The 16,629-nt window shown below is 35.8% G+C and overlaps 1 protein-coding gene across 3 annotated transcripts; it reads left to right on the forward strand.

Moving 5' to 3' along the window:
• Positions 1–2,683: 2,683 nt before the first annotated feature.
• On the forward strand, positions 2,684–14,452 carry LOC107560978 (homeobox protein PKNOX1-like). Of its 3 annotated transcripts, none has more exons than XM_016245294.1 (11): positions 2,684–2,774; positions 4,456–4,568; positions 5,389–5,525; positions 5,626–5,797; positions 8,887–9,057; positions 9,132–9,246; positions 9,347–9,444; positions 9,603–9,731; positions 11,678–11,754; positions 11,837–12,000; positions 13,612–14,452. In XM_016245294.1, exons 2-11 carry the CDS (start codon positions 4,518–4,520, stop codon positions 13,815–13,817), a joined length of 1,320 nt encoding a protein of 439 aa, XP_016100780.1. In that variant the 5' UTR covers positions 2,684–2,774; positions 4,456–4,517; the 3' UTR covers positions 13,818–14,452. The 3 variants fall into 3 exon arrangements, with proteins under 3 accessions (XP_016100780.1, XP_016100781.1, XP_016100782.1); XM_016245295.1 differs by lacking the exon at positions 2,684–2,774 and adding an exon at positions 2,782–3,410; XM_016245296.1 differs by lacking the exon at positions 2,684–2,774 and adding an exon at positions 4,109–4,133.
• Positions 14,453–16,629: the final 2,177 nt, after the last annotated feature.

Consider the following 16,629-nt stretch of genomic DNA (forward strand, 5'->3'; position numbering starts at 1 on the left):
CTTTTATAAAGAATATCTCTTTGGATTTGAGACTTTAGTCTTTGCAACTTTACAGAGCTTCTTTATGCACCAAGAGCTTGTAACACTCCAAAGAGAAAGGAACATTTTTAATCACATCATATGACCCCTTTAAATGGTTTTCATAAACTATTGTCTAATATGAAATTAACCTAGCATGAAAAATTACAGCATGAGCCCTCCCTCTCACTTTAGTGGTCTGGACTGGAATAATATCTATTGAATTGCAATGTCATCCATTGTAGAAAACGATGTACATTTTGAACAAAAAGTTGATTGATTTGTTTGTTTATTTGTGTATATATTTTGTTTGTCTGTGTACCACAAATTAATTTTTTTAAATGGGTTGACACCCATCATTTTGATAGTTGGCAAAAGTAAATTAGTAATAAATAGTATGTTATTTTTGTAATTTTTTTTTTTTTTTTTTACAGATGGCACAGCTAACTCCATACCAGATATTTCCAGTGCTGAAGCTGTGGCTGTGGCTGTTGCCTCTGGTGAAGTTCCAACCCTTCGAGAAGTTTGTCGTGAAGAAGCCTTTCAGGTCTCTAGCACCATCCCAGAAGTCTCCTCACCTCAATCAACTGAGCATCTTCCTGTTGTTGAGACCACATCTGCCTCTCTAAGTAAAGCTGTAGATGCTATGTCAGAAATGTCTGGTAATGCTCAAAGATCTATCAATCTAACGGACCCAATTCTAGTGCACACTGAGGTTTTAGAGGAAGAGGATCAGACAGAGGCAACTGAAGAGTTAACTGAGGGTACGTTTCACACTTATTGCATTCAATACCTACATAAATCTTACAAAAATAGGAATATTTAGTTGTTGTTTATGCACCCTCCCAATTTTTGTTGACAGTTATTTGTGGGAAATGACTCCAAGATATTGCAAATGTTATATATTATCATAAAGGTCAAATTCACAAGCTCTATGCAATTTTCAGAAATGCATAATTGTATGCAATTCATTGTTGAAATACATTTACTTGCATAATTACTTTGCACTTAAGTTTTTATAGTGCGACAGACAGACCATTTGTTTATGGTTGTTTCTTGTCCTGTTTGCTGCATATCTAATTTTTTTTTTAATGTATTTATTTTTGCAGAAAATACTAAAGTTCATTACATAGTTTAGAACTAGAATTCTTTTGCATTCTGTTTTTACTTTGTTGGGATGTTAGCTTTAGCAGTATTTAGTTTTTTCCCCCTAAAATAAACAAAAAGACGTTCCATGCCACACAAACATAAGCAAGGGATTTCAGTCTCTAATCTGATGGATGTCTGAATTCAAGAACTGACCTGCTGTAACAACGAAGAGAAAGTTTATATGTGTACGGCTTCTGTAAACATTTTCCCATAACACAAATATTTGCTCACACTGATGCCTGGATTGAATCAGCACGGTTTGCTCTGTAGGTTTCTTTTGAGCTATTCTGATCTTTACCACAAGAGGGTGGACATGCCTGTCTCTTGACATCCTTTATTATGGATCTTTTTTTTCTTTTTGCCTGTTTGCTTTTCATAATGCAAATACTTTTATTGGGATAAGTTATAATTAATTGGAAGGTAGGCCTATAAATATTTTTTATTTAAACATGCAGTGCAGTGGAATTCTAATCTGAATTGTATTATCAAAGCACATAATGAAAGCATTCTGGCTAATATTGACATTTTAGAATTACTGCATATTTATGTGTAACAACTAACAGGGATTTCTCTCACATCTGCAGCACAACTGGATCCGATACAGAAACTCTTTCTCGACAAGATAAGGGAATACTCCACAGAGAGCCAGTATATACTACATAAATCAAATAACAGTAAAACATTCCATGCATTCCAATATATATCAAACTTCTCACATATTCTTAATAACACTCCGTGTTGTCCATAGAGCCTCTGGTGGCCCTGTAGATGCTGGACCAGAATATGAGAAAGCTTTTAGTGAAGAACTAAACAAACTCCAGAGACTCTATGGGAGTGGAGACTTAACCGAGTTCCCAGAATTTAAGTTCTCTGGTGGGTATATATATATATATATATTTGCCTTTGCTCTGTTTGAGTTACCCCATTTTTGTTGCGCATTTAGAATGATTATGAAAGTTCAGATTAACTTTTTTTTTTCACCTTTTTTTCAGAGCCTGAACTGGATGAAGGCAGCTCAAACTGAAAATTGCCTTTGCTCTGTTTGAGTTACCCCATTTTTGTTGCGCATTTAGAATGATTATGAAAGTTCAGATTAACTTTTTTTTTCACCTTTTTTTCAGAGCCTGAACTGGATGAAGGCAGCTCAAACTGAAAAGCTCACAGAAGCATGCCGTTTATGATACTAATATTTGAAATATGTCAGTTTATAAATCGCTAAATTATTTGCGGTTACAGGAAAAAACAAGGGAAAGCAAAAAATAAAGTAGCTGGAACGTTAACATTTTCACAGTGTTTTTTTTTTTTAATGTAATGCTCTGGATGGCCGTTTAAGACGTCCGTGCACCATGCAAAAATTGTAATAATTTGATAATCTAATTTACAAAATAATTTTACAATCTCTTTTGTAATAATATGCATGCAACATTGCCCCCACAGACAGAAGTCTCAGGGGGCGAGCGCTTTTCCCTATACCGTAATGTCTCCTCCCACCTCATAAATATTCATGAGCAAAGTTGCCTGCGTGCCGTTACGCTGTGACGACATGGAAGAGCAGCGGGTCCCGATTGCTGCAGCCGCTTGTCATTGTGACGAAGATTGGCACTAAGGTAAGCTGTCACTCAAAAGCTTCTTTTCCGACTCCCTATCAATCAAGCGATCTGGGCCGCGCGCTAAAAATGCACTCGGCGCTTCCGTGGGAGGCGCGCGGTCTGGATGGTTTTGGGCTGAAATCGGATGTTTGGACGGCGGTTTCGGGGGAGATTTTCTGGCTCGACTCGCAGTCGAGGCCCAGCTCTTTTTTTTATGATCTTTTGTAGAAGTGCGAATGGCGGCTGCACTGGTGGGGAGGGATAGCCCGACGTCCCTTAGATTGATTGATAGGCGATAATGGGCAGCCTTTTTATTATATTTAAAGAGACAGAGACGATGTTTTTCATAAGTGAGCGAAAAGTCCAGGCGGTTTGTGTTTTTGCATTATGTCGCAGGTTATGCAGTATAATTGAGTATTAATTGCGCCCGCGGTTCTCAGGGGTGTCTGGCGTTTCGAGGAAAACGCTGTATCGATTTGAACATATAAGCAATGGGTTTGAATAGAGACTCCGAACAAACATGGCGCCTACAGTAATAGAGAGGATGAGATGCACTCAGGCATCTGTGGCTGAAGAAAGGAAGAAACCACGACGAAGATATAAAACCACATTACAAGAAAATTGTGATTCCGGGAACGTTGACAAGCAACTCGAGTATGTGTTTAAAAGTAGATATTTAAGGCCATTCAAAGCGAATCCCTCGTTGAAGTCGTGTTGCAGTGCAGATACATCACGGAGATATTTAGCGAGGTTACTATTTATATCGCGACTTTGTGTTCGCAGAGAGCACTGCAGATGTGTATCCCGTTTAGCGCACAAGTTCAGTTTGAAGCAAATGAATGTAATGCATCAAATCAAACAAGACTTTATACATCGTTTTCTCACTTACACGTAAAGTACAAAGTTTTGATTTTGAGAAGAAAATACAATAAAAACTGATTTGCGTTTTTAATCGGTACGGGTGTTTATAGAGCAAGGTGATTCATTACATGTATAATGTCGATTTTTATATATATATGAAATGAAATGTGGAATTAAACAGTTATTTTACAAACTATTTACTATAATAATTGAATAAAAACTGAAACAAAATGTTAATTATTCAGTTAGGTAAGGCTGAAGCTACCGATATTTGCATAAGCGTGCACGGTTATATGCTGGTTATAACGTCCAAATACAAAAAAAATCATTTTGACAAGTTTTAAATATTGATTAATTGGCCTGACCTATATTTGCATGTCAATAAAGCACTTTATGGCCCTTATACAATGAATAAAAAGGATCAGAATCACCTGTATTGCCAAATACATGTATACATGTTCAAGGAATTTGTCTTGGTGTTAGTAATAACAACAACAACAAGTTAAACATTTTAAGGTAAGAGTAAAAAGAGAAAAGTAAAGAGAGTTATGAAGTGAGCAGAAATATATATATATATATAAATAACACACACATACATGCATATACAGTTATATCTCTTTATTTTCATATATATATATATATATGTGTGAAAATAAAAAGAGATATATAACTACATTTGTGCAAAAGTGGACCAGTGGAAAAGTTTTTTAAGATGAATATAAGAATATATATATATATATATGTGTGTGTGTATTTATATATTATTTTTTCTGGTAAAGATTTGCAGCTGTTTTGCCGTTTTTCACATAAATCTTTGTCTTTTTTGTGACTGTGTCAGTTTAGTGGAGCTGAAGATCAGCTTTATAGAATGCCCAAGCGTTGTCCACAGCAACAGTAACTATGATGACATCCCCATCGGTGTCCATGGAGGATTACCAAGAGGCTGAGCAGGTTTGTGTTGCCAAAGAGCTCTTCATACAGCCAATGGAGTACCGTTATTGTTTTGCGTGAGTGTGTTTAATTGCCCTTTTAAATAAAGCATTACTCATCTTTATATTGCAATAAAAATTCAATAAACGCTTTATAAACATGCAAGTATGACAACTCACAATCTGAGATTGATGTCTTGTGAATTCTGGGAAGTTTGATCTCTGCGGCATCGGATGGAGAGATAGAGAGACTCGAGACTAACCCGAGATTTTCCAGCAGTCGTGAAATATTTTTAACATTTCCCCCTTTTCAATCAACGCTATTGTTGCGCTCCGTCACATGCACTCAATCATGTGGGCCTGTCCCAACTATAAAGTACAAAGAAAAAAACTGTATGAATGAGAAAAGAATCCAAAAGAACTGTTGGTTCTTAGCTTACTGTATATATTTTGATGTCCAAATAAATTATTACACAAGACATCTGCATATCTTGCATGTTGAGTCACTCAATGTGCTGGTATCTCTGCATTTTTACACTGTTTTTCTGCTAAATAGTCTGAAACTAATGTGAAAAACCACTGTTAAATCTGTGAAAGCTTTCTAAATCTGACAGAAAAAGATAGAGTAGTCTTAAGGACTGAGAGAGAAGCCACTTTGTAAAAAATGAGGTTTTGTTGCATGCTTTGAAACCCCATGTCAGCCCTTAGGGTCTGTGACAGAAAGGCTGTTTCTCAGAGCGGCCCACACACGGATGTTACCGCCCGCAGACATGCCAGCTGACACTGCTAACTTCCACATACCTCACACATCTTCATTCTCTGCCCCTCTGTGCCCCGTGCAGATGCAAGTGGGAGAGCAGTCGGCGGGACAAGTGGAGGAGAGGTTGGAGGAAGAGGAGGAGAGAGAGGAAGAGGAGAGCAGCTCAGCACCGTCTGAGCCACAAACTCCTATGGAGGTCGACAAGACGGCCATTTACAGGTAGCTTCTTTTCTTTGTTCTTGTGACGTGTTTCTGAAAAAGCACAGTTGACTGTGCGTTTTTGGTTTGATGTATAAATGATGTGTTTGTTGACTGTCAGACACCCCTTGTTCCCCCTGCTGGCGCTGCTCTTTGAGAAATGCGAGCAATCCACTCAGAGCTCGGAGTGCGTGACCTCGGCCAGCTTCGATGTGGATATCGAGAACTTTGTGCGAAACCAGGAGAAAGAAGGCAAGGCTTTCTTCAGTGAGGACCCCGATTTGGACAATCTGGTAAGAATCACTCGTTAAACAGAAGTTTTTGGTGTTTACACTACTGTTAAAAAAATTGTAAATTAAAAAAAAAAATCTTTATAAAAGAATGCCGACCAAGGCTGCATTTTTGATCGAATAACACAATGTAAATAACTTTTTTTTCTATTTGAATATATATTGAAATGTATTGCTGTGATGCAAAGCTGAATTTCCAGCATCATTATTCCAGTCTTCAGTGTCACATGATTCTTCAGAAATCATTCTGATTTGCTGCTCAAGAAACATTTATTATTATTAATGTTCAAAACGGTCGCTGCTTAATATTTTTGTATGCATGATACATTTTTTCAGAATTATTTAATGAATAGAATTACAGCATCTTTTTAAAAACAGAAATACTTTTAACAAAAAAAAGTCAGGTCAATTGATTGTATCCTTTCTGAAATTATTCATTTATTTCGGAAATAAAATAATTTTACTGACCCGAAACTTTTGTATAGTAGAGTACATTAAACACAAAGAAGATTTGTTTAATATAAAAACTTTGTTCTTTGTAAATAATTTATTTTAATGTAATAACCTAATAAGTAATAATTTTATGTAATTTAATTAAACACCATTTATTTGAAAAATGAATATTTTATAAATGTACCAGCTGTAACATTATAAACGTATTTACTGTCACCTTTGTTCAATATAATGCATCCTTGCTGAATATAACTCTTAATTAGAAGAAAACAAATTCTGACCCCAAACTTTTGATCCGCATTGTACATTCAGTAATGCATGATATAAAATAGTGCTGCACGATTAATTGAAATTCAATCGCAAAGGCGATAAATCGCGATTAGGCAGAAGCTGCGATTGTCATCATGCGTATCTTTCAGTGAAGCACGGTTCTGTGATCAGCAGTAAATCTCTATCCGAAGGCCAGAGGGTTCTCTCGCGCTGAAACTCCAAATACGCCTCGCAGAAGAAACCCAGGAAATGCCTATCGCTGCAGCTGAATAAACAGAAGATTCAACTGCTTTGATTAATTCAGTGTGACTAATAAACACACGACTTCGACAATATATGGTTTATCTAAGTTCGTCTTATTATAATTTTTATTATAATAAAGTATATAATAATGCAATGCTAATCGACATAGCCTTTATCACTGCTTAGAATACTATGAAATATGTTGCGTGCCTCATCATCTCACAGAAGGATTTATTTCAAACACTCGACTGACGTTATGAAGTGAGTTTGGAGTAAAAACATGTTTTTAAATGTGGTATTTTCACGTACTTTCAGATGGAGCAGCATTTACTACACAGAGCCGTAGATCACTGACATGCTACACGAACAGCTTTCATAATCGCAGAACGATTTCTTCGATTTCATAATCGCGAGATTATGAACGTGATTTTGCCTTGCTTGTCAGTGAACTACGGCTCTGTGTAGTAAACGCTGCTCCATCTGAAAGCAGGTGATGGAGATTTAGGCTACTACTAATCACAGAACCGGCTTTACTGACAAGATACGCATGACAATCACATTCGATTAATCGTGCAGCCCTAATATAAAACAGTCATGATATATAATATGTCAATATTAAAGATTTAATCGACATCAGTTGATATGGATATTTAATTGTGCATGCTAATTTTTAAATTTACATCATCTAACACTCACTTTGTTAATCTTTAAAAACACAAATAATTTAATAACACTTTAATGTAATCTTTAGCAAATCTCAAAATGAACTTCTATTTTTATGCTTTACATTATAGTATTGTGATGTTTAAATTAACTTTATAGCATCTAAAATAACTAGTTTTAGTTTTTAGTGCTTATTACCCTTATTGTATTGGTCATAACTTCAATGGTGAAGCAGCATTAGGTTGCTGCCTAATCAGCTACCCAACATGAGGAACTAAAACATTATAATAATAAATATTTAAATTTTAACACATGCATTTGAGCGTCCATCTCAGACTACATGATTGGTGAGGAAGTGAAAACAGAGTGAGCGATGTCAGGTTTGGTTTTAGGGTGTCATACAGTGGGCTGGATTCAGGGTTCATTTTAAAAGAATAGTTCACCCAAAAATGAAAATTAGCCCATTATTTACTCACCCTCAAGCCATCCTAGGCATATATGACTTTCTTCTTTCAGATGAATCCAGTTATATTCTTTCAGAGTTATATTAAAAATTCTTCTTCCAAGCTGTGTAATGGCAGTCAGCGGGTGTTGCAGTGCATCAGTCCAAAAGAAGTGAAATAAAGTGCATCCATCCATAATAAAAAGTGCCTCACACGGCTCCGGGGGGTGAACAAAGGCCTCCTGTAGCGAATCGATGTGTTTTTGTAAGAAAAATATCCATATTCAAAACGTAATAATCACTTTAATGTATCTTGCGTCAGCAGTTGTACACAGAAGCAGTTCCGGGAGGATGACCTATGAGGTCAGCGCTGCACATGCACCGGTGAGTCTCGTGAAAACCAACATTTGTTAACAGGAGCAAAGGAAGCAAAGTTTCCTTACTTTAGCAAAGGAAAACCAGTCTCCTCTTGGCTTATATCGAAATCCTCCGACATTCTTCTTTACAAATCCTCATTTTGTACTTATAATTAGTGACCGCTGTTTTGTTTTGATCACTTCTGAGCAGCGCATGTGCAACGCCGACATCTTACGTCATCCGCCCGGAGCTGTTTCCGTGTACAACAGTGAGCGCAAGCTAGATTAAATTGATTATTAAATTTTAAATATGGTTATTTTTCTTACAAAAACGCATCGTTTCGCTATAGGAGGCCTTTGTTCACCCCCCGGAGCCGTGTGAGGCACTTTTTATTATGGATGGATGCGCTTTATTTAACTTCTTTTGGACTGAAGAACTGCAACACCCTCTGACTGCCATTACACAGCTTGGAAGATCAAAGACAAATTTTAATATAACTGAAAGAAGAAAGTCATATACACCTAGGATGCCCTGAGGGTGAGTAATTAATGGGCTAATTTTCATTTTTGGGTGAACTAACCCTTTAATGCCAATGCAGACCTCAAACAGTTCATTAAGTTCAGTTGATCTTCTGATGACTGTACTGTGCTTTCTAATCGAACAGATGGTGAAGGCCATCCAGGTGTTACGGATTCACCTGCTGGAGCTGGAGAAGGTGAATGACCTGTGTAAAGATTTCTGCAGCCGCTACATCGCCTGCCTCAAGACCAAGATGAACAGTGAGACGCTGCTCAGTGGAGAGCCAGGAAGCCCGTACTCCCCAACACAGACACAGGTACGCTCAAAAACACTGTAGAAATCTCCATCTCCGCTGAGGAAATAACCGCTATGCACATGTTCTCCTCATAGCCGCCGAGTTCCTTCTCTGGAGCCATGAGTCCCCAAGGTATTGTATTGCCAGCGTCAGCTTTACAGCAAGGCAACGTTACCGTCACAGCCGTAAACCCCACACAGGTGCTAACAGGTTTGTTGATTGTTTTACTCCTGCTCTCCGATTCGGTTTTCTTCCTCATTCTCTCATTTCGTCGTATATTGACTGTGTGAGCGTGTTTGTTTTAACCCAGGTGGTACAGTGTATCAGCCTGTTACAGTTGTTACTCCACAGGGGCAGGTGGTCACACAGACTCTGTCACCTGGAACAATACGCATCCAGAACTCACAGGTGAGATGCCGTCAACGAACACGCTCATTTCATGCAGCATTCAGAGTTTTTCTGGTGTGCTGATTCAACTATTCAGCAGCACATCTTCATAATCTATTACAATACGAATGGCATTAGCACACACACACTCCTGACAGCCCCGTCTGTATTTCCCACAGCTTCAGCTGCAGTTGAACCAGGATCTAAACTTTTTCAGTCAGGAGGACAATTCGTCTAAGGCCAAGAGAGGCATCCTTCCCAAACACGCCACCAATGTCATGCGTTCTTGGCTCTTCCAGCACATCGGTGTAAGTTTTTTCTGTCCTTCACTGTTTTATAGTGTTCACAGAAAGAGTGTTTGATCACAAACGATTTTTTACTGTTCACACCAAGTCTCAGAGCCCTCTTATTGTTTTAACCCCAGCTTTATCGCCTTACTTTTTTTTTTTTAAATGAGTTACAAACAGCATTTCATGTTCACTTCAGTGAAAAATACAGTACAGCCAATATCTCAAATGTAGTGGATAAATTGACAATCACCTGGATTGGGGTAGTAAAAGTAATGTATAATAGGAATATTTTGTGGTAAAGTCATAGTATGATTGTCTGCTGTTATCAGTATTAATAAAAAATTATAATTATTATATTTTATTAATAATTATTATAATAGTAAATAATAAAAAAAGTTCCTAAGTAGATATAATGGATGTACATTACTATTTAAGTTTTGGGTTGCTAAGATTTTTTTATGTTTTTGAAAGAAGGCTCTTAGGCGCACTAAGGTGGTATTTATTTAATAGAAAATACAGTAAAAACGGTAAAATTGTTAAATGTTATTACAAATTAAAACACCTGTTTTCTATTTGAATATATTGTAAAATGTAATTTATTCCTGTGATGTAAAGCTGAATTTCCAGTATCTTTACTCCAGTCTTCAGTGTCACATGATCATTCAGAAATCATTCTAATATGCTGATTTACTGTTCAAGAAACATTTCATTATTGTTGAAAACAGTTGTGGAAACATTTTTTCAGGATTCTTTGAAGAATTAAGTATAAAAAAAATAACATCAAAGCATTTATTCAAAATAAAATAAAATAAACATTGTAAGTGCTTGTCACTTTTGGTCATTAAGTATTAATATTTTTCAGGGGAAAAAATTACTGACCCCAAACTTTTAACCAGCAGTCCATATTAAACAAAACTTTCCTATGATGCAAAAAAGATCAAGATTTTTTCAAATGTAAAAACTTTTGTTCTATGTAAATAATTGAATAATCTTTATTTAATACCTTAATTTAATTGAAAACCATTTTAGTTGTAGTGCTGTTAATTGAATCTGCTGAAATATAATGAAAACTTCTTATCAGACCACAGAGCTACTCTGAGGAAAACGTTCTGACAGCATGTAAAGCTGAATTTCCAGTATCTTTACTCCAGTCTTCAGTGTCACATGATCATTCAGAAATCATTCTAATATGCTGATTTACTGTTCAAGAAACATTTCATTATTGTTGAAAACAGTTGTGGAAACATTTTTTCAGGATTCTTTGAAGAATTAAGTATAAAAAAAATAACATCAAAGCATTTATTCAAAATAAAATAAAATAAACATTGTAAGTGCTTGTCACTTTTGGTCATTAAGTATTAATATTTTTCAGGGGAAAAAAATTACTGACCCCAAACTTTTAACCAGCAGTCCATATTAAACAAAACTTTCCTATGATGCAAAAAAGATCAAGATTTTTTCAAATGTAAAAACTTTTGTTCTATGTAAATAATTGAATAATCTTTATTTAATACCTTAATTTAATTGAAAACCATTTTAGTTGTAGTGCTGTTAATTGAATCTGCTGAAATATAATGAAAACTTCTTATCAGACCACAGAGCTACTCTGAGGAAAACGTTCTGACAGCTTGAATTGATGTATAGATGAATTAAGAAATGAAAATAGAAAAGAAATAGAAATGTATAGATGAATTAAGTGAGCTGGTAGGTGTTGACGGCACACATGTTTGCTTTCACTCTCACAAATACCAGCTGCTCATGTGACTAAGCGTCTGGAGAGAGCGCTGATCGCTGAAGAGTCCTGCGGGGAGGTTTTCTGTCAGGCGTCTGTTTAGACGGGCGGCCCACAGAGACACATTGTTCTAATGAAGCGGAGAAAGACAAAGTTAACATGTAGAGAGTTCAAAGATAGAGACACTAACCAATAGAGAGAATTATTTCTGCCCCCCCCCCCCTCCCCCCAGCACCCTTACCCTACAGAAGATGAGAAGAAACAGATCGCCCTGCAGACCAACCTCACCCTGCTGCAGGTTAACAACTGGTGAGTTATCAGACGTTGATACATACTGTATGCAGGTCAGTGTAGTCGTCTGGATCGCCTCTGACTGACTCGATGTCTTCAGGTTTATTAACGCACGCCGACGGATCCTTCAGCCCATGCTGGACGCCAGCTCCTCGGACACACCCAAGAGCAAAAAGAAGACGCCCCAAACGCGCCCCCTACAACGCTTCTGGCCCAACTCCCTCGCCTCCTCTGTGTCCCAGCAGCAGGTCACCATGGAAGATGGTACGGCCCATGAGACATTATAGATTAAGCAACACAGAATATGAGTTTAGTTTGAGGCGCAGTGGTACATTTTAAGATATAGAAGGGGTGTGCAAAACTCCAACTGTTGATAGGATGGTTGCCAGGGCATTGCTGTGTGGTTTCTGTGGTGTTCTGAGTGGTTTATAGCACATTGCTGTATGGTTGCTCTGATAATCTAATGCTTACCAAAGCAGACCTGACTGATTACATGGGTCCATTTTCTAGTCAATTATTCAAAAATACATTAAAAAGCAATTCAGTCATAGAATGACTTGAATAAACCTCTTTTATGATTAGTATATTTTTAATTTAAATCAAATTAATTTTGATCTTGTTGGAGAGTATAAAATAAAACATGTCATGACAATTGTTCTGACATCATAATGAAGAAAAAAGATTTTTTATTAAACGACCGAAATTCTTGAATATTTCTTTATTTGGTTATTATTAATAATAACCAAAATAACATTAATAGTAGTAAAATAATATTTTAAACAAAACAATTTGTCTGCCAAAAGTCATGCGGTGTGACCACATGTAGAAATAAGCAGAAAAAATTAAAAAATATATATAAAATTTAATGGTATTTATGGATGCATCATTTATGATTTTTGTAATTATTTGAATGTAATAAACATCTTAATTTAATATAATTTCCTGTTTAACTTATTCTGTTATCCGTTTAATAAATTTTTAATTGAATACATAAATATGTTATGACATTTATGGAAGAATAATTCATGATATGTATAATCTTCTAATTTAATAATCATTTTATTTTTATTTAATTTAATTTCTTAATTAAAAAAATTATTGAATTTGTAATGCTGCTTTAGTTAAAACATTTTCATTTAATATAATATACATATATAAATATATACATATATAAATATTTAATGATACAGTGTGTATGGATTAATAATTCATGAATTTAGTAATTCAGTTAATAATCTTTTTTTTTAATTTAATTTGAAAAAATAATAATAATTATTATTGTAATGCTGCTAACAAGTTAATTTAACTGACAACATCCAGATCTGTAGAGACGGAATCTAGTAAAATACAAGAAAAGCATCACATTATCAAGCTAAGAAAAAAAATGTTCTGACAGGTTAAATTAATGTTGTTTTTGTTTGTTAAAACTGATTAATAATTGATGATTAATAACTAGTGCTCTCAAACGATTAATCGCAATTAATCGTATCCAAATAAAAGTTTTTGTTTACATAGTATATGTGCGTGCACTGTGTATATTTATTATGTATATATAAATACACACACATACAGTATGTATTTTGAAAATATATACATGTATATATTTATATTAATTTAACTTATAGTTTATATGAATGTATTTATTATATTAACATAACATATATATTTCTTAAATATATACATGCATGTGTGTATTTAGATATACATAAAAAAAATATTACGTCAATTTTAAATGTGATTAATCGTTTGACAGCACTATTAATAACCCATGAGACTTTAATCGTTTTTGCAAAAATAATGATTAAGTGTTATAATTTAATTGCCAATGTTTAGCAGTTTTATGTAGATTCGAAGCGTTTTGTTTGTCATACTCAGGTACTACGGTAACAGTCGGTGTGGGTGAGGACGGCCTACAGACGCTCTCTTCAGATGGAGCTACGCTGGCCATGCAGCAGGTCCTGATGGGAGGTCACAGCGAGGAGGATGATGATGATGACGAAGAGGACGAAGAGGACGAGGACAATGATCCTTCCCACTCCGACATGACCAGGCTGGGCCTGGAGACCAGTGATTCGCTGTAGTAGGACTGAACGACTCGCACACACACACACACACACACACACACACACACACACACACAGTTAGTATAGAGAGAGACATTTAAGGCGCATCAGAGCACTAAGAAGAAAGAGACATTCACACAAACACCTCGGCTGATGTGTTGAAGGTCACAGAACATCCCCAAGCTGTCAAACAGCTCGTTTGAAGTACAGAGAAAGGGCTTAAAGCCACACACACGCCAACACAACCCATACACACAGCAGGTCAAAATGAAGACACAAGCACAAGTCTCTCTCACGGTGGAACGCACGCATCATTTCCGACGCAGTTAGCCGAGTGCACTTTTTGTATGATACTGTAAACTTAAAGGAAGTGTTCAAAGCACATTTTGAAAGAGCTAAAAGGAAGGAAAGTAAAAAAAATATTGATGCTGGATGATTCAGTTGTACTTATCCTCATGGTCTGGGATGCTATGATGATGAGATTTCATCTCTTGCATGCCTGTGTTTGCTTTAATCAGGCACCAGAAAGAAGAAGGAACTATTTTTATAGTACACTTGTCACAAGTGATCGGTGCCAATTTGTTTGTTTTCTCCATTTGTTTGTTTTGCTCTGGTTTGCCATGTTTTGTAAGGAGTATTTATGTATGAAAAAGTGAAAAAGACAACACTTTTAACGTGCTCACCCTGTTTTGGAGGGGATTGTGGTAACTACTTAGTACAAAGTACAAAGAATCAAAGAATGATGAAGGCATAGACTCTGAAGCCTTACATTTTTACATTTCTAATGCCACAATGTGAGACACTCATATTTATGGAAGCTTATTTTTTCTACAAGATAAAACAAAATTTAAAAGGTAATTGCGACTTTTTATCTTACAATTTTTTACTATTTTTCTCAGAATTGTGAGTTTATATCTTGAAATTCAGTGTTTTTCTCACAATTCTCAGTTTATATCTGACAATTCCGATTTTTTTTCTCGTAATTCTAAATTTATATCTTGCAATTCATATTTTTTTCTTGCAATTTTGAGTTAATATCTCACAATTCAGATTTTTTTTCTTGCAATTCTGAGTTTATAGCTGACAATTCCGATTTTTCTTGTAATTCTACACTTATATCTCGCAATTCAGATTTTTTTCTTGTAATTCTAAATGTATATCTCGCAATTCTGATTTTTTTCTTGTAATTCTAAATGTATATCTCGCAATTCTGATTTTTTTCTTGTAATTCTAAATGTATATCTCGCAATTCTGATTTTTTTCTTGTAATTCTAAATGTATATCTCGCAATTCTGATTTTTTTCTTTAACATAACATATATATTTCTTAAATATATACATGCATGTGTGTATTTAGATATACATAAAAAAAATATTACGTCAATTTTAAATGTGATTAATCGTTTGACAGCACTATTAATAACCCATGAGACTTTAATCGTTTTTGCAAAAATAATGATTAAGTGTTATAATTTAATTGCCAATGTTTAGCAGTTTTATGTAGATTCGAAGCGTTTTGTTTGTCATACTCAGGTACTACGGTAACAGTCGGTGTGGGTGAGGACGGCCTACAGACGCTCTCTTCAGATGGAGCTACGCTGGCCATGCAGCAGGTCCTGATGGGAGGTCACAGCGAGGAGGATGATGATGATGACGAAGAGGACGAAGAGGACGAGGACAATGATCCTTCCCACTCCGACATGACCAGGCTGGGCCTGGAGACCAGCGATTCGCTGTAGTAGGACTGAACGACTCACACACACACACACACACACACAGTTAGTATAGAGAGAGACATTTAAGGCGCATCAGAGCACTAAGAAGAAAGAGACATTCACACAAACACCTCGGCTGATGTGTTGAAGGTCACAGAACATCCCCAAGCTGTCAAACAGCTCGTTTGAAGTACAGAGAAAGGGCTTAAAGCCACACACACACCGAAACAACCCACACACACAGGTCAAAATGAAGACACAAGCACAAGTCTCTCTCACGGCGGAACGCACGCATCATTTCCGACGCAGTTAGCCGAGTGCACTTTTTGTATGATACTGTAAACTTAAAGGAAGTGTTCAAAGCACATTTTGAAAGAGCTAAAAGGAAGGAAAGTAAAAAAAATATTGATGCTGGATGATTCAGTTGTACTTATCCTCATGGTCTGGGATGCTATGATGATGAGATTTCATCTCTTGCATGCCTGTGTTTGCTTTAATCAGGCACCAGAAAGAAGAAGGAACTATTTTTATAGTACACTTGTCACAAGTGATCGGTGCCAATTTGTTTGTTTTCTCCATTTGTTTGTTTTGCTCTGGTTTGCCATGTTTTGTAAGGAGTATTTATGTATGAAAAAGACAAAAAAAAAACACTTTTAACGTGCTCACCCTGTTTTGGAGGGGATTGTGGTAACTACTTAGTACAAAGTACAAAGAATGACTATCCGCTGAAGGCATAGACTCTGAAGCCTTACATTTTTACATTTCTAATGCCACAATGTGAGACACTCATATTTATGGAAGCTTATTTTTTCTACAAGATAAAACAAAATTTAAAAGGTAATTGCGACTTTTTATCTTACAATTTTTTACTATTTTTCTCAGAATTGTGAGTTTATATCTTGAAATTCAGTGTTTTTCTCACAATTCTCAGTTTATATCTGACAATTCCGATTTTTTTTCTCGTAATTCTAAATTTATATCTTGCAATTCATATTTTTTTCTTGCAATTTTGAGTTAATATCTCACAATTCAGATTTTTTTTCTTGCAATTCTGAGTTTATAGCTGACAATTCCGATTTTTCTTGTAATTCTACACTTATATCTCGCAATTCAGAT

This window comes from Sinocyclocheilus grahami, unplaced genomic scaffold (genome assembly GCF_001515645.1).
Source record: "Sinocyclocheilus grahami isolate Dianchi unplaced genomic scaffold, SAMN03320097.WGS_v1.1 scaffold750.1, whole genome shotgun sequence".
Lineage (NCBI taxonomy): Eukaryota > Metazoa > Chordata > Actinopteri > Cypriniformes > Cyprinidae > Sinocyclocheilus > Sinocyclocheilus grahami.